The following is a 17,879-nucleotide window of genomic DNA, read 5'->3' as shown; positions in this document are numbered from 1 at the left end:
GCCGCCGCCGGCTTCTCCCCTGTCACGGCGGACCTGCAGGTCGCGCCTGCCGTTCTCTCCGGTGCGGTCCCTGTCTCAGGCCCTGAGTGCGGCCCCGCCTGCGGGTGCTGCTCCTCGGGGTACCTGTGGAGTGCTCCCGTCTTTACCACCACGAACCTCCCTCCCGTGGCGCGGGGAGCAGACTCTGGGCCTGAGACGCTCCGTGCGCCCCGGCTGCGCCTTCAGCGCTGGGGCCGGACCTGCGGGCGTCGGGGGGACGTGGCTGCACCTGTCCTTCTCCGACTCGGCGCGCTGCCTCCGCCTGCGCTCACCTCCGCGGGCCGTGCCCTCCTGCCCGCTCCGTCTGCGCGCCGCCGGGGCCCGGAGACCCGCGGACCGGGCTGCCTCGACGCCCCCCGACGCCCCCAGCCCCATCCCGGCCGTGCGGGGGGCGGGGGGCGGGGAGCGCGGCCGCGGCGGCGGAGCCGGGGGCGGGGGCGGGGCGAGGCGGGGCGGCGCGGGGCGGAGCAGGAAGGGGCGGTGGCCGACTCGCTCCTCGCCTACAGGGCTTCCGCGTCTGGGTCCTTAACTCAACCCGCCCGCCGCCCGCCCACCGGCCTATAAAGGCGCCGCCGGCCTCGCCCCTGGGACTCGGACCCATGGAGACGCCGCCGGCAGCCCTGGGTGCGCGGCGGGGTGAGTGGTGCGCCGTGGGGCCGGGGCGCGGGGCTCGGGGCGCGGGGTGCGGACAGGGGAGGGGGCGGGAAGGGCTCCCCTTGAACCAACCGGTCCGGGAGGCACGTGGGGCCGGTCCCCTCCGGCCTCGAGGGTTCTCGGGACCCCCTCCAACTTAGCCCAAGTTGGAGGAGCCTGGGGGAAGGGAGGCCAAGCCCCCGAGCGAGCGGGGAGCATAGGGAGCTCGGGGCCGGGACCGCGTCACCGAGCCCGGCGGCCAACCAGAGTTTCCCGGCAACTTTTCCGGCCGGTGGGTCTGCCCGGAAAGTTCTCCCCCAGCCGGTGAGCGCGGCCGCGGGCTCTGCGCCTCTGGGGCCTGGCGCCGAGCGTGGGGTTAGGCGGGCGTGGGGCGAAGGCCTCAGCGGGGAAGCCCCTGCCTCCCCACCCTCACCCCCAGCTCCGTTCCAGCCCCGGGTTTCCATCCGAGCGCCCCGCCCCGCAGCTGTGGGGGCGCGGCGAGGGCCTCTGAGCAGGCCTCCCAGGACCTCTGGGTCCCTTGGGTTGGTGTGGGGCTGAGCTTGGGGTAGGAGGTGGAGTCAGACTGTCTAAGTTCACATACTTGCGACACCAGCCTACCAGCCGGATGACCTTGAGCCAGTGCTTCGTGTCTGTGGCTCAGTTTCATCCTTGGGAATGGTGACCCCGGGCTGAGCCGGGGAGCTTTGAGAGGATTGCCAGATGTGTGCAGAGTGCCTCCCAGTGTTGCCTCCTGATGTTGGGTGGGGCGGGGCCAGAGGGGTGACGGGTGGAAGAGAACCATTCCCCATCCCTAACCCCGGTGGTTCTCCTCCCAGGAGCTGTGACGGGTGCCCTCCACCAGTCTGATCTGTGAGTGGCCGGTGGAGAGAGAGGCCCACCCAGGAGCCAGCCCCCCACCATGAGTCTGTGGGATCCTGAAGACAGCCCCAGCTGCCACGCTACCCCCAGGTCAGCCCAGGAGCCCCCCGAGGAGGAGGCCTCTGCTCTCGAGCTGCAGATGAAGGTGGACTTCTTCCGGAAGCTGGGCTACTCCTCTGGGGAGATCCACAGCGTCCTGCAGAAGCTGGGGGTCCACGCCGACACCAACACCGTGCTGGGCGAGCTGGTGAAGCACGGGTCGGCCGCGGAGCGGGAGCGCCAGGCCTCGCCGGACCCCTGTCCTCAGCCTCCTCTGGTCCCCCGAGGTGGGGGCCCACCCAAGGCTCCCACGCTGGAGCCCTCGTCCCTGGAGGAGGACAAGGAGGGCAGCGACCTGAGGCCCGTGGTCATTGACGGGAGCAATGTGGCCATGAGGTACGTGTCGCTTCTGTGGCCCGGTGTCCGCCTGTCTGGTAGAGGGGCCTTCGGGAAAGAGTGTGGCTTCTTCTCACATACTAGTCTAAAGGAAAGGAAAGGCCCTACTGTGTGTCAGGAGGCTCCCATAATCCTCGAGGCCTCCTAGAAGTGGATTTGCTAGGAATGTTTCAGGGATGAGAACAGAGGCTCAGAGACCTGCTCAGGGGTCACACTCCTGGGGAGCAGTGGAGCGCAGATTCGAACTTGGGGTCCTCTGGCTCCAGAGCTCACCTTGTGCTCTTGGCCTTCCTGAGGGCTAGCACTCACCCAAGTTCCTCTCCTGTGACTTGAGGCCGTGCGGAGGAAGGACTTAGACCAGCCGCAGCTCAGGAAGGGCCTGGGGTCATTCAGGGCTAAGCCAGCGCCAGGGGCTGGCTGGAAGGAGTCATACCTAGAGAGAGGAGCCCTCAGGAAGCAGCAGCAGTGACTGTTCAGGGTCTGGGCTCCCGTGGAAGCCTGGAGGCTTTGGCTTCTGGTGAGCTGTGCTACTTGGGTCCATTCTGATTCAGCTAGAGCCGCCTGGGCTGGATGGCTCTGGGGTCTCCCTGGGGCCAGAGCCAGGACTCAACGCCAGTCCTCCTCCCACACACCCCGCCCCCACCCTTACAGGCTTTAACAGGGAACGGGATGGGCTGGGGTCAAGGTTGCCTCTGGCCGTGCTTTTTCTAGTCTCTCCAATAAGGAAAAGTACCGATGGGTATGGACAGGGAGTCCCCAGAAATGGGTGGGCTACTGGCTGCGCGTAGGGACCTCCCAGGTGCATTGCCTGAGGCCTCCATGCCCAGCTGGGTCAAGTCCGCTGTCTGGCTGGTCCTGGCCCACCTTAGCCATCTTTAGATCAGTCTCCCCACCTCTGAAATGGGTAGGAGTTTGGTTAAAGCTGGCTCCCACATGCCAGTGGCAGCTGGTCGTAACATGTGCTTTGGAAGCCAGAGGTCCCCTCTCTGGCTCCATCAGCATGTGGCTGGATAGGTCTGTGGCTCCCCCTGGAAGCCTGGGCCGCAGTGCTGAGCCCGGAGCAGCCATGTGCTGCGTGTGTTTGTATCCTGGCTGAAGAAGGTGGGGCCTGGGAGGGAGGGAGGAGGGGCAGAGCAGGGAGGGCTGGCTTGAGGAGCTGGCTGGAGGGGCCGAGCCATCGGGGGTTTCTGAGCTGGGGCTGTAGCCGGAGGGGAATTCCAGCCTCAGACTTCCTGTCTCAGCTGTTTCTGGGTTCCTGCCCTGCTGCCCCCTCCCCCACAGGGGCAGATGGGCCAGCCCACACCGTATGCAAATCGTGGGGAAATTCACCTCTGTTTCCTTCTAAGGGAATTTTTCTCTAGCCGGGCCCAGCCCTGGCAGATCTTTTCACCTGGGTAGCCTGGCCTGACCCAGCCCTCTGTCCTGGGGTGGGAGCCTCTGACCAGGGTCTCGTTAACGGGGCCGAGGGGCTCTGAGCTTCTGGGCAAACAGGACTGCGGTGGGGGTGGGAGGGTATCAGGTTTTCCTGTGCCGACAGAGCTTCCTCCATTGCAATGGGAGGGCTGTCTGGGAGGTTCTGCTTCTGCCCAGGGGCCTTCTGGAGACTAGGGCTAGAGGTAAGAGACAGACCTGAACCCGTGTCGGGGGCCCTGGGTTGCCTTCCTGTCCCCCAACAGCAAGAGCTGAAGCTTATTAGGAGAAAAAAGCTCTCAGACTTGAGTTTGTACCAAGTGTGAGGAGGGAGGGGCAGGCTGGGATCAGACTTGTCCCAGCCAGGGTGTTGGATGCACAAAGGCAGTGCGCTGACCTGGAAGGCCTGGCATGCCATGAGGTCCCAGGGCTTGAAGATACTGGCCTGGGAGGGGGCACATGCATGTACACGCGTGTGTGTCGGAGGAGGTATGCGGGTGCACGTGTGGACTGCATACCTGAGAGGGGAAGCCAGTCCTGGGGGAGCAGAGCACCAGGTCCCGCCCTCCCAGCCTGGCTGTGCCTCCGGGCAGCCAGCTTTAGTCCTCACTGCAGGGGGCCAGGGACGGCTTCTCCGGGGTGCTGGCACCTCACATGGGACCTGACGGAGGAGAAGTGTGCCAGATGCGTCATTTTTTCTGTCTCCAGCCTGCCCCTCCCTCCTAATCCTTGGTACAAACTCAAATTTGGGAGTTTTTTCTTTTTTTAAAAAATATATTTTTATTGATCTCAGGAAGGGAAAGGGAGATAGAAACATCAATGAAGAGAGAGAATCATTGATTGGCTACCTCCTGTACACCCCCCCAACTAGGGATTGATGGACCACAGTCCTGGCCATGTGCCCTTGAACGGAATCAAACCCAGGACCCGTCAGTCCACAGGCTGACGCTCTATCCACTGAGCCAAACTGGCGAGGGCTGGGAGCCTTTTCTCCTAATCAACTTCAGATCTTGCTGTCGGGACAGGAACGCAATCCCGCGGCTCCAGGCATGGGTTCAGTTTCTCTTTCCAGTAGCCAGGGCATCTTGGAGAAATCTCAGAGCCTTGGCTTGGGAAGGATGGAACAAGGAGGTGTGGGGCGCGCCTGGCCTCCGATAGGTGCTGGGTACCTGCTGATCCCCCTCCATCCTGACCGCCAGGGTTGGCATCTGTGTGAGCATCAACATGGTGCTTCTGAGCACAGGCTCTTGGGCTGCATCTCTGACGCGGTGATGCTGCAACCGCTTATCCTCCGTGGACCACAGTCTTCTCACCTGGCTCAAGGGGAAAGGAGCCTTTCACGGGAGTCCCCTCCCGCAGAGGCTCGCTCAGAGGTCAGGGCTGGTGCAGAGCGCTGGTCAGTGTGAACTTTCACCATAAGCGGCGGCGGCGGATGCACCTGGCCGGGAAGCCCCAGCGGCCAGGATGAGCCCTGCCTGCAGGCCGGACTTTGCCCCTTGCAGTGCACAGAGACCTTCAGACCGGGGGTCCCGGCCTCACTGCCAGATAGCTTCTGCACCCCCCAGCTGCCCTGCCTCCCTCCCTCCCTTCTCTTGGGGCTCCAGCTCTCACCCCACCACCACCAGCAGCCACCCACAGGATGTGGTCGGCCATGGACTTGAGTCTTTTGTGTAACGTTTATTCTGTTTTATTTGCCAAACATGAGTCTGCGTTGTTCACGGAGGATTGGTAGGAGGCCAGCACAGCAGGGTGGGGGAGAGATCCTCAGCCCCCCAGCCTCCTCCAGCCCCCCAGCTCGTTCCGCCACACCCAGTATTACCTGGGAGCTCCCTCACCACCACCACCCCCCCCACACACACACACACACACCCAGGAATCCATCGAGACCCTCCACTTTGCTGGGCTGTCTTTGGCCTGGAGCAAACAGAAAGCAGTTGTCCCACGGACATGGGCCCCTCGTAAGGAGGCTGCAGAAGCCCGGGCCCATTTTTCAGACGGAGACACTGAGCCAGAGCGACCGGCAGCACCTCAGGTCATGCCCTTCCGAGAGGGGGAAGAGGAGACGGGGCGGTTTAGGCGTTTTGGGGAATTGGCGGTCTCGAGAGGAAAAGCTGTGTGTCCTTTCACTTTCCAACCAAAAGGCTCGGCGGCGGCCGCCTCCCACATCTGCGGCTGCCTGCCCTCCCCGGAGGTGGGGATGCGGCTCCTTCCCCCTCCTCAGCCCCAGCCCCTGAGGTTAGAGCGGGACTGAACTTTAATCCAGAGCAATCTGGTTTCTCTTCTGTTAGCGGGGCGGGTGCCGTCCCCACCCCCACCCCTGGACGAGGGAGGGCGGTGACTCAGTCTGCCTGTGTACATGTGTGTCCCCTGGTCCCAGCACCCGGGGTGGGGCAGGAACCAGAAGTCTCCGGCGCCTTTCCCCCACCCCCAGGTGTGTTGCAAGCAAGCCTGACCCTCCCCCTACGCGGGGAGCGAGTGCTGCCAGATTCCTGGGCGTTTCCTCACTGTTGGGAGATGGGACCTCAGGGAAAGTCCCAGGTCTGGTCATCCTGGGCACTGCTGTGGGAACCGGCAGGGAATGCAGGCTGGGCCCCGGCCAGGAAGGGGGTGGGCTGAGCCGGGGCAGCGGCTGGAGGGGGACCCCCTCCCTGCTGACCCCTCCCTCCCCTCCACAGCCACGGGAACAAGGAGGTGTTCTCCTGCCGGGGCATCCTGCTGGCCGTGAACTGGTTCCTGGAGCGGGGCCACACGGACATCACCGTGTTCGTGCCGTCCTGGAGGAAGGAGCAGCCCCGGCCCGACGTGCCCATCACGGGTGAGTGACCGGCAGGGCCCCAGGAGCCTGCTTCTTCCCAGAACAGACCCTCCGTGTGTGACCGGGCCTCTGCCTCTGAGCACTGGGCACCACCCTCCTCTAACGGTGGGCGTGCTCTCCACCTCCCAGGGGCACGCAGGGCAGCAGAGTGAGGTGGCTGAGCCCAGGGGCTCTGGAATCCCGGCCCTGGCCCTTCTGGCATCCTTGCTCAGAGCCAGTTGCTCCTCGTCTGCCACGCGTGGGGGTTGGTACCCTCTCAGGGGGTGTTGCGAGGAGCATATGAGTGAATGCACGGTAAGTGCTGACTGAGCAGGGTGCCTGGCACATAGTAGGCGCTCATACAGGCTAGCTGCTAGCCACTGTTCTTGCAACAAGAGCCCCTAACCTTGGAGAGGAGAAACCTGCGTTCATTGAGACCTGGGAAAGGCTGGCTGGGGCACCCGCTCTAGGAAAAGTAGCCCCTTCAAATGGACTCTTGTCCTGGCTGCGCAGGAGACAGAGCCAGGGCCCATCTCCACACTCGCTGGGGCTCACTCCCGGGCCCCCCTTGGGCCAGCTGGATAAGCGCCGGAGCCGAGCCCCTCTGGCGTGAACAGGCTGATCGGCAGCAGGAGAGGAGGCTGAGGCCCAGCCCTGTGCTCCGGAGCCTCTGCAGAGCGGACCTGCAGGCCTGCTCTCAGATGTGCTCGATGTTTAGGCAGCGAACCGCGGGCTCGGCCCAGGTGAGGGGCTGAGGATGGCAGTGGCCTCGGCAGAGCCACATCCATCCCCGGAGCTCCCGGGGGCCCAGTTGGCCTGGCTCTGGGGCCCGGCTGGGCTCTGACCCGAACCCCCGCCCCTCCCAGACCAGCACATCCTGCGGGAGCTGGAGAGGAAGAAGATCCTGGTGTTCACGCCGTCGCGGCGCGTGGGCGGCAAGCGAGTGGTGTGCTACGACGACCGCTTCATCGTGAAGCTGGCCTTCGAGTCGGATGGCGTGGTGGTTTCCAACGACACCTACCGGGACCTGCAGAGCGAGCGGCAGGAGTGGAAGCGCTTCATCGAGGAGCGGCTGCTCATGTACTCCTTCGTCAGCGACAAGTGCGTGCCGCGGGGGCGGGGCCTCTGCCGGGGGCGGGGCCTCTGCCGGGGGCGGGGCAGCCTCCACGGGGAGGTGGGCACGGCACCGCGCAAGGGGGTCAGGCTGGCACCGGGCTGAGGCGGGGCGTTTTGATTGGGAGGCCAGAGCTGTAGCATTTTTTAAAAAATTCCTTTGATTAAGGTATCACATATTTGTCCTCAACCCCCCATTCCAGTCCCCCACTCCCCTGTAGCATTTTTTTTAACCTTTTTATTGATTTCAGAGAGGAGGAGGAGGAGGAGGAGAGAGAAAGAAGTAGAAACATCAATGATGAGAGAATCATTGATCATCTGCCAAGGGATTGAGCCCTTGACCGGAATCAAACCCGGGGACCCTTCGGTCCTCAGGCTGATCCTCGATCCACTGACTGAGCCAAACCGGCAAGGGCAGTGGTCAGCAAACTCATTAGTCAACAGAGCCAGATATCAATAGTACAACAACTGACATTTCTTTTGAGAGCCTAATTTTTTAAACTTAAACAACTTCTAACGCCACTTCTCCAAAATAGACTCGCCCAGGCCGTGGTAGTTTGTGGAAGAGCCACACTCAAGGGGCCAAAGAGCCGAATGTGGCTCGCAAGCCGCAGTTTGCTCTGGGGCTATAGAAATTTTTTTTTTTTTTTTAATCCTCATTCAGAATGTGGTCGATGGTTCCATGAGAGCCTCCGGGTTCGCGGCATGGAATCTCTGGCCTTAGGTTCAGACTTTCAGGTTGCCCACTGCCCTCTGGCTTCCGAGAGGGCCCAGCAGGAGGGTTGCCCAGGGAGGGTCCCAGTTTCAGGAGCTGCCCTCCTATTCTTCTAGGCGAGGCTCACGGTCCAGCCCCCTCCCAGCTCTGGGAAGTCCCCCTCATGTCTCCCACCTCTTCTGCAGGTTCATGCCCCCCGATGACCCCTTGGGCCGTCACGGGCCAAGCCTGGACAACTTCCTGCGTAAGAAGCCACTCACAGCCGATCACAGGAAGCAGCCGTGCCCCTATGGTAAGAGACCCAGCTCCACCCCCCCTGGCCCTCCTCACTCCTTCCCCTTCCTCTCACCTGTGGGCCTGCACCCAAGCTCTTCCTCCTGGGGACCACCCAAACCTCAGTTTCCTGTGCCCCTGCCCTGGTCCTAGGGATCCCCTGCTGAGAGTCCCCTTCCTTCTCTCCAGGAAGAAAATGCACCTACGGGATCAAGTGCCGGTTCTTCCACCCGGAGCGGCCGAGCCGTCCCCAGCGCTCCGTGGCAGACGAGCTGCGTGCCAATGCCCTGCTCTCGCCCCCTAGGGCTCCCAGCAAGGACAAAAGCGGCCAGCGGCCTTCTTCTCCATCTCAGCCTGGCTCTGTGCCCCCAGAACGTAAGCAGTGTAGCCTGGAAAGGAAGAAACTGGGAGCCCAGGCACCCCCAGGGTCCCACCGCGAGGGTCTGAGCCAGACCTTCGTCCCGGTGACCACAGGCAGGAGCCTGCCGCCCAGCGGGGGCAGTGGCGGCAGCTTTGGGCCCACGGACTGGTTCCCACAGACCCTGGATTCCCTCCCGTACACCTCTCAGGACTGCCTGGACTCGGGCATCGGCTCCCTGGAGAGCCAGATGTCGGAACTGTGGGGGGGTCGAGGAGGGAGCCCGTACGCTGGCTACAGCCCCTATGGGGCTGAGCTCCCGGCCACTCCCGCCTTCTCTCCGGCCTTCGGGCGGGCCGTAGGAGCTGGCCACTTCAGCGTCCCTGCCGACTACGCACCTCCACCGGCTGCCTTCCCACCTCGAGAGTACTGGTCCGAGCCATACCCGCTGCCCCAGCCCACCCCAGTCCTGCCGGAGCCCCAGGGGCCCAGCCCGGGGGCTGACAGGGGCACGTGGGGTGGGGCAGGCGGCCTGGCCAAGGAGCGGGCCAGCGTGTACACCAAGCTGTGCGGCGTCTTCCCCCAACGCCTGGTGGAGGCCGTGATGGGGCGCTTCCCGCAGCTGCTGGACCCGCAGCAGCTGGCCGCCGAGATCCTCTCCTACAAGTCCCAGCATCCCAGTGAATAGGAAACCTCCTGGGGCTGTCCGACTGGACCACAGCCCATCCTGGAGACTGGAAAGAGGGAGGACTCGAGTAGAGAAGGCAACCCACAAACCAAAGATACTGTAGGATTGGTTCTGACCCACTCGGCACCTCTCCGGCTGCCCGAGTGGGTCGGAAGTGATCACCCTGTTGATGCACATTGTATCTCTGTAGTTTAAGGAGACGCTGCCGGTAACGGCCGTCGGTCCGTGGCTAAAGCCCAAACCCTCCTTTCTCTCAGGGCGGGGAGGGAGGCCGGGGGGGCACAGGCCTGGGCTGGGGGCCCTGTGCATGGCCCCCCGCCTCCACCCCGTCCCTGGGGTGCCAGTCTTGGCTGGCTAGTTGGGCACCGTGTGCCTGCCCTCCAAGGGCCCCGCCTCTAAGCCAATGAGGCCTCCGTGCTCCCTCGGGCACGAGGCTTCATGTTAGTAAGCAAGATGCTTCTTAATAACCCACCCTCTGTCCACTCAGTGCGCCCACCCCGTCACCCCCGCCAGGGCTCCAGAGCCCTCTGCCCCGAACCCCCTCTCCCCCTCCCTCCCTCTGCACTTGGAGTCATCTCACCCTCCCCCGCAGCGGGGGCGAGACACGTGTGATGTTAATGTTTTAAGTGGAACGTCCTTGCCTCCCTGACACGTCAATAAAGTGCATCAATAACGTGCAGTGTGAGCCCTCGTAAGGGTCTTTGTTGTGCTTGCGGGTCGAGGTGGTCTTTGGGCGATGGAAGGTCGGGTGTGTGCACACGGTCCTGCAGGCCGCACCAGGACTGTCCGTCCCTGTGTGGCAGAGGAATCCGCTCTCGCTCTCGCTCTCTCTCTCTCTCTCTCTCTCTCTCTCTCTCTCTCTCTCTCCATCTCCATCCCTGGGCCGGGCCCTGAGAGGAGGCTGTGGACGGGGGAGAGCTGGAGGGAGGTAGGAAGCAGAAGTGGAGCTTGTCCTGAAAGTGTGGTGTGAGGAGGCGGTGGGAGTGGGGAGACCTCTTCCCCTTTCACGTCCTGTGACCAGAACTGAGGATGGGAAACCACCTGACAGAAGACAGCTTCCAGGAGAGCTGGGTGGAGTGGGGAGGGGGAGCCCTCGGCCTCCGGCCCAGTCCTCCCAGAGACTGTGTCAGAGCCAAGGGCGGGGCGGGGGGCGCCGGGGCAGGAGCAGCCGAGAGGCCAGGCCAGGGCCACCTCCACGTGGGAGGGCAGAGGTCCTGGTCCCACACTCAGAACTGGCTCTGCCACCGGTTGTGTCACCTGGGGCAAGGGACTCCTCCGCGCTGGGTCTCAGTTGCCTCATCTGTGAAGTGGGCATAATTCGGCACCTGAAGGGCTGTAAGGAGCACATGAGGTCATAGGTGCTGGGAGTGTGTCCCAAGGCCTGGCGCGTATTAAGTGCTCATTAAAGAACCTCTGGTGGTCTGTGTGGGCCATGTTCACCTCCATCCACCATCTCTACCTTCTCATCTGCCCCTCGAAGGAAAGAGGCCAGGCAGGAATGTACCTCTCTCTCTTTTGCAGATTAACAAACGAGGTATAAATGTTAATTAAGTAAAAAGCTGGGCTGTCAGGCGATCCTCAAACAGCACCATCAGCAGGAAAAAGGAAAAAGCCGTTTTAATAATTACATCTTTGAACATCTCTCCTAACTTGTGCTTACTGTTTGTGAAGCTTTTACGGTATCTGTATTTTTTTCCTGCTAAGAAACGGCTTGGCCACAGAACAGCTGGGCAGCATGTTGGGGAAAATGCCACATGGGCAGGCTTTACACAGGGCCCCACCCGGTTCTTCACACCAAATGTTCTCTAGACGCCTGCACTGGAGGCAGGAATCCATGGACAATCCAGGCCGGTCGCTCAGCCTTCTGGGAAAGTTTATCTGCACAAAGAAATGTCATTGCCTTATTCATGTAAGAAAAAAAACTTTCCCAATCAAGAAGTGTACTCCAGGTTAAAAGGCTATTTATGGGCCTTTGTTTTTATGGGACAGGAAGCTAACAGACTGGACCGTCCAGTTTGTTATCAGCCACTGACAATGCTGAGTGTCTGACTTGCCCAAGGTCCCACGGAGAGGGGTGGACTGGGGCAGGGCCTCAGTCAGGTCCCCTGGCCCCACAAACCTGAGGAGGGAGGGCCCTGAGGGATGGAGGCCATGTGCTCAGCCTCCCACCTTGCAACCCTCTCTGTTCACAAACAATCACGTACATAGGAATCCCTCCAGCATGACTGACATGACCCCCTCCCACCTGCTCAGCAACAGGCACCGGCAGGCAGCCCCAGCCGCCAAGCCTCCTCTGTCTGTATGGATGGGTACAACGGAGCATGGAGGCAGTGAGGCCTCAGCAGTGGCCTGGGAGCAGAATAGGATGCCTTCGCCTCTCTTCCCACCCCACCCGCCGCCTGTCCATAGACTTGAGAGCTTACACTTGGTCATTTGCTGCTTCTGCTTGGGGATGGGGGTGAGGGGATGGGGGTGGGGGGTGTTAAAGATCTTACAGAAGGGGCAGGAGGTGGTAGGTCCAGGCTGGCTGTGGCTAATGTCTGGAGGCAACATTTGTCCCTGACAGCTTGTTGACAGACACTGACAAGGGCAACGGAGCCCAGGTGGCAGGTGGCAGCTGGGCCCAGGCCCCGGGGAGGATTGAGGTCACGTCGGTGCCCTGTTGGCCCGAGCTTGTATCCTGTGCTTTCCGGGCAGCCCCAGCCTGGCAAGGCTGGCCATCCAGGGTGTAGCCTGCCCTCCAGGCCTCTTTCTCAATCTGACTTCTGGGCAGAGCCACGCAGAGGCTGCCAGATGTCGCTCCCACGAGCTGAGTTTTATCTGGAAAGTTCTCCCCACCATCTCTTGAAGCGCCTTTATGAATGGGGCCTCCAAGGCCCCACCTGTAAAAGGGATACGAGGATCCCTGGGTTCGACAAGATGCTTCCTCAGTTCCCATGGCAGCAGCATGAGAAGGAGTCCCCCTCCCTGGCTGTGTGGGCAACTCCCCGCTCCTCCCGGAGCCTCTGCTCCCTGGCCTGCCCCACGGGACAGCTGGGAGGTTCCCACGGGCTGGTGTGGAGGAGCGGGGGCAGGGCCTGGACCTGATTCTGGGACAGAGGCTCTAGCACGGAGGCACTGGAGGGGATCAGACGCCTCAGCTGCGCTGCCGGCGTTCCTCCTCCTCTTTTCCTGGTTCCAGCAGCTGAGAAGCTGATGGGGAAACCAGTGAGTATGCAAATCCCCGCCTTGCTGGGAAATGATCCTGGGGAGCTCACAGGAGGGCCTCCTGCCAGCCCTTCCCTGAACCCCACCGCCTCCTCACCCCACCCGAGGGCTGCCACCCGCAGGGCCCTCAGCCTGGTTCTGCCTCTCACATGGACGAACCCCACTGGGGGTGCTGGACAGCTGTGGGGATCACAGCCACCTTGGCAGAGGACGAACTGGCCCACAAAGGGATGACATTCCTTGCCCTGAACGTCCCCACCCACTCGGTCCCCATATCACTCACCAGCCTGAGAAAAACCCCAGCTGTCCCTACAAATCTAGGCACCTAAACCAGGAGGAGAGCTGTGGGGCTCCAGAGGAGCCCCTATCCCAGGGCCCCCAATGCTACTAACACCCCAACCACGGCCGGCTCGTCTCTGCTAGGAAGGCTGGGGGAGTGGCTGGGAAGAGGCGACCACTGCAGCTGACCCTTCCACCCTCTTCCCACCAGCAGCCTGTGTCCTCCCATCGCCCCCACGACGTGCGAAAGCTGGAGACGGTCTCCCCAACACACAAGGGCAAGATCCCTGCCTGAGGGAGGGCTGCACCCATCTCTGTCAGAGACAGAGTGAGTAAGCAAGAGAAACTGGGATGCCATGGGACAGATCTGGGGCCTGGGGGTGCCTCCAGCCTGAGCCCTGGGTCCAGCTGGTCCCCAGGGCCTTGTGCCCCCAAAGGAGGCGGGCCGGGGATCGGCACTCTGCCCTGGGGCCTCTCAAACCTCTGGCTCATTATTTTTTTGTGGGTGGAGTAGAGGGTGGTGAGTAAGAGCCGCTTCTGCAGGACCTCCTAATTCATGGGAAGGGTGTGGGAGATTTGGCTGAAAGAGACAGGAAGTAGGGCCCTACAATTAAGAAAGCCCAAGCCATCGCAGGTCATGGTATGTAAATCCTCCCAGCTAGTTCCTGGATGGGGAGTAGGCACCAGGCTGTCACCCTGAGGTGTGATGCCTCTGGAAGCCCACCCTCCAGGCAGCGGCTGGCGATTTTAAACTGCTCACTCATTTAAGATTCATTTTCTCACTGCAAGACGAGGTGGAGAAAAGGATCCGGCAGCCCCACCCCCGCTCCTGCTGAGTTGGGCTCGCGGCTGAAAGGGCAGGCCACTGGGAAAGGGTCCAAAGGCTCTGCTTCTGGCTGCTCTCCAGAGAAGAGCCTCACAAAGGCCCAGGCACTGGCGGGGCGCTGCCTGCCACCTGCTGGCGCCTCCTGGTATGACAGCCTGTGGAGCTGGAGGCTGGCTGAGCAGCCTGCACCACCAGCTCTGGCCTGAATGAAGGGCCTAAGACCAGGGTCTGGCAGCTCCACCCTGGAAAGCAGCACCAGAGGTCACGGTCGTGCTGCCTACAAAGTTTAAAGTTCCAGAATATCCCGACTGTTCTGGGTAACAAATTGCCCAAGTAAATTCTCAGGAAGTGGAGGAAGAAGAAAGGAAGAGGAGGGGAAAAAAAAAAAAAAACAAGTATCCAATTTTTTAATGATCAGGACGATGAGTGAGTTCCATGTGTTTAAGCCCTTTGACAGATCCCCCCTTGGCTCAGCAATCCCACGGCTAAGAATCTATCCTACAGGAATTCAACACACTTGCAAAATGAGGTGTATAAAGCACCACAGGAGCCCTGGCCAGGTGGCTCAGTTGGCTGGAGCGCTTTTCCTACACCAAAGGCTGTGGGTTCAATCCCTGACTGGGACACTAATGGGAAGCAATCAATCGATGTTGCTCACATCAATGTTCCTCTCTCTCTGTCTCTCTCCCTTCTCTCTCTAAAATCAGTACACATCCTTGGGTGAGGATAGAAAGCACACTATATGTATGACCCAGCAAAAGACAGGCAACAGCATGACTGCCAGCAACAGAGAACCGGTTAAATAAATGTTGGTATAGTATACACAGTGGAATGTTAAACAGCCAATAGAAATGAGGCAACCGCACAGATAGGACATTTTCTAAGCTATGTTGCTTACATGGAAAAAGGAAGGATACAACAATGTCGCTATTACCACAATTTGCCCACCATCCAGAACTGAAATACCATTGCTGACATGCACACATAAGGAACTGTTTGACACTGAAATTGGGTCTCAAAAGAACTGGTGGCCCAGAAAGAAGCTCACTACAGACTGATGCATATGCCTTTCAGCATAACGATTATTGCTTGTCTCATTTTTTATTCTTATATTACCAGTAGGACATGATCTCACTCATCTAGGGGAAATGGTGAACAACATAGACTGATGAACAAGAACAGACTGAGAGATAAGGAGCCATGGGTCAGACTGTTGGACCTCAAAGGGAGGGTAGGGATAAAAGGGAGAGATCAACCAAAGGACTTATGTGCACACATATGAGCCTAACCAGTGGTCAAGGACAATAGGGAGGTGGGGGTAGGGGTGGGGGTGGGGGATTGGAATGGGGGGGTTGAGGACAAATATGTGATACCTTAGCCGAAACCAGTTTGGCTCAGTGGGTAGAGCATCGGTCTGCGAACTGAAAGGTCCCAGGTTCGATTCCGGTCAAGGGCATGTACATTGGTTGTGGGCACATCCCAAGTAGGGGGTGTGCAGGAGGCAGCTGGTCGATGTTTCTAGCTCTCTATCCCTCTCCCTTCCTCTCTGTAAAAATTCAATAAAAATATATTTTTAAAAAATATGTGATACCTTAATCAATAAAGAAATTAATTTAAAAAATGTCACTATGTGCCAAAACCGGTTTGGCTCAATGGATAGAGTGTCGGCTTGGAGACTGAAAGGTCCCAGGTTCAATTCCGGTCAAGGGCATGTACCTTGGTTGCAGGCACATCCCCAGAAGGGGGTGTGCAAGAGGCAGCTGATCGATGACTCTCTCTCATCCATGTTTCTAACTCTCTATCTCTCTCCCTTCCTCTCTGTAAAAATCAATAAAATATATTTAAAAAATAAAATAATAAAAATAAATAAAATAAAATAAAAATAAAAAATGTTACTATGTGATAACACTTCTATAAGAGACACGTACACATTGCTCATGCGTACAAGGTTCCTCTGGTTAGGATACACAAAGAACTGTCTCTGGGAAGGGCGGCTGGTAACTGAGGGACAGGGCAGACTTATTTTTTAGTGACCACATTTCAGTACCATTTGAAAGTATGCCATTTGCACGTATCACTTATTCAAATGAAACATCGTAAAGCCCCCTTGGGATACAGAACTAAGTTACGGGTGTTGGGGTGGGGACCTGAGGACGGTTGTATTGGCCAGAGTCTCCCAAGTTTATTCTTGGACACAAACAGTAAAAACTTAGAGCATACATGTTCCCAACAGGTATATGTTGTCAATCTGTGATAATTGCCATTTTTGAAGATGGCAATGATTATCAGCAATTGCTTTGGTTCAACCTAACATGTGTTTATAAATTATCTACCTGTGCTAATGACTAAGATGTGAGTCTATTTTATACACACTCAAAGTGAAAGTAAATATAAATCAAACCACCTCCACACCACGCCGGCCCTGCGACGGAGGCTCAGCATCACCTGCACTGCAGCCCAGCTCAGCGGTGAGAACTCTTACTCCACAGCAGTTTTTCAAAGTGAACGCTGTTTCAAATCATGGCGCCGAGCACTTGTTTAAAATCCAGACACGATAATTCAGATCATCATCTCTGCATCGTCCGTGCACATCACCTTCCCAGGCACCGAATACACACACCTCGAGCCCGGGAGGAGCACAGGTGTACGAAGCCACGCGATCCGCTCTCTCCACGCTGCACTCACACCAGGGCCCGGTCCGGAGGGGGCTCCAGGCGTGACTTTTTAGTGTAGCCAAGCCCCAGTAATGTGGAGTTAAGGATGAGGGGCAGAAAAATCAGAATAAAAGCAAACACTAAGTCACAGACCATTTCAAAACAGCATGCTCACTGCTTTAAGCTCGGGCGGCTTGTTTGAGTCCCTTATTCATGGCATGAGTCAAGGAGTCTCTATAGATTATTTACATCACCCGCACCCAAAGGCCCCAGCTTGGAGTTGGAACTAATTCCTATGCCTGCTTCCTTCTCTTTCAAAGCAAGGGATTATTTTCCTAAGCAAACAGTATGAGCTCAGTTGTGGGAAGAACAGTTAACCTGCTTTTTGATAAGTTCTTAAAGCACCCTGAAGGCCTCCAAGCTACGTGGACAGCTTTCAAAGTCCGTGCTCTCTGAACACAAACTGGCCCAGTCAGATCCATGCTTCTCTTCAGCCGCTTCCCTGGCCCCACACAGCTCCTAACCTTTCTCTGTATGGGGTGTTCCGACAGAGTTGCTGCGGAAAACCTATAGGGGAAGGGTGTTTGGTTTGAGTTTGAATAGACTAGTGTTTCCTCAGCCCCTGGAAGAAGACCCTGGAGACTCCCCAGGAAGCTTCGTTCAGATGCCACCTCACAGGATAAGACATAAAATGTAACTACAACGCGCCTGAACTTTAAAACGTCTAACTACCAAAAGGAGCAAAGGACAACCTCTCCCCACCTTAGAGAGGAGAAGGCTAGAGAAAACCAAGTTTACCCCGACGGCAAGAATCAGCCAGCACGACTGCCCTCAGCCCTCCGATTCCCTTGTTTCTTTGAAGTGCGGGAGAGGAAGAAGGGAGGACATAGCCTGGGAATCATCTTCGGATTTGGTTCTAGTCCTTTGAACCAATTCACTCTCGGTCCCTAAACCTGAAGTAAAGTCCTACTCCAAACCCAACCAACCGGAAGGCAGGCCCGGAAGGAAGCCCCTTCCCAGGGGTCCTGGCATTCACTGTTCAGGGGTCCCCCCACCGCAGACCACCCCCATCCAGCTATCACAGGTTCTAGGAAGGCATCTGTCACCTACACAAATGCGTCCCTCCGTGTTAGCACTTTGGAGCAGGACTTATCAGTCATTACCTTGTCTTCTTTCAAAGTCACGCAAACTGGTTATTATCCAGGTTACAAGTATGATAAGCATGGCATCCAGGATACAAGTATGATAAGCATGGCAGACAGTATCCTTTGGTGCCTTTTTCGAAACCACCCCAACACCGGGGACCGATCTTTCAGGACGTGAAAAGCTCCAGTATGCCTCGCCAACTTACAGAACTGGGAGGCTTCCCCAATCAGTGATTAAACCTCACAGAGAAAGCAGCCTGATTCTATGATCATGTATACACACGGGTGTGTTCATGTGTACATAGATATGCTTTGTAATAATATACGGTTCGAAGAGCAGTCCTAGGACATCTCCAGCAAATGTCAAACTGAGAGATGTGTCCAGGTTTGCCAGGGGCTTTCCTCAGAGTTCAGGAAACTGTAGGTACCCT

At 58.6% G+C, this 17,879-nt stretch overlaps 1 protein-coding gene across 4 annotated transcripts; it reads left to right on the top strand.

Annotated features, from left to right (window-relative positions):
• The first annotated feature begins 517 nt into the window (after window positions 1–517).
• On the top strand, window positions 518–10,027 carry ZC3H12A (zinc finger CCCH-type containing 12A). 4 transcript variants are annotated; one of them, XM_036447352.2, is made up of 6 exons: window positions 518–675; window positions 1,509–1,986; window positions 6,072–6,211; window positions 7,057–7,291; window positions 8,204–8,310; window positions 8,481–10,027. In XM_036447352.2, the coding sequence occupies exons 2-6, from the start codon at window positions 1,592–1,594 to the stop codon at window positions 9,335–9,337; spliced, it is 1,734 nt and encodes a 577-aa protein (XP_036303245.1). In that variant the 5' UTR covers window positions 518–675; window positions 1,509–1,591; the 3' UTR covers window positions 9,338–10,027. The 4 variants fall into 4 exon arrangements, with proteins under 4 accessions (XP_036303245.1, XP_036303246.1, XP_045440797.1 ...); XM_036447353.2 differs by lacking the exon at window positions 518–675 and adding an exon at window positions 778–964; XM_045584841.1 differs by lacking the exons at window positions 518–675; window positions 1,509–1,986 and adding an exon at window positions 3,580–3,885.
• Window positions 10,028–17,879: the final 7,852 nt, after the last annotated feature.

Source organism: Pipistrellus kuhlii, unplaced genomic scaffold, assembly GCF_014108245.1.
Source record: "Pipistrellus kuhlii isolate mPipKuh1 unplaced genomic scaffold, mPipKuh1.p scaffold_m20_p_2, whole genome shotgun sequence".
Taxonomy (NCBI): Eukaryota; Metazoa; Chordata; class Mammalia; order Chiroptera; family Vespertilionidae; genus Pipistrellus; species Pipistrellus kuhlii.
Note: the sequence above shows the minus strand (reverse complement) of the source record. Positions and strands in the feature narration are given on the sequence as shown.

Coding starts and splice junctions, on each gene's coding strand:
- ZC3H12A (XM_036447352.2), top strand. CDS start 1,592: ATGAGTCTGTGGGATCCTGAAGACAGCCCCAGCTGCCACGCTACCCCC. Junction 1,987..6,071: donor GGGAGCAATGTGGCCATGAG/GTACGTGTCGCT, acceptor TCCCCTCCACAG/CCACGGGAACAAGGAGGTGT. Junction 7,292..8,203: donor TACTCCTTCGTCAGCGACAA/GTGCGTGCCGCG, acceptor CCTCTTCTGCAG/GTTCATGCCCCCCGATGACC.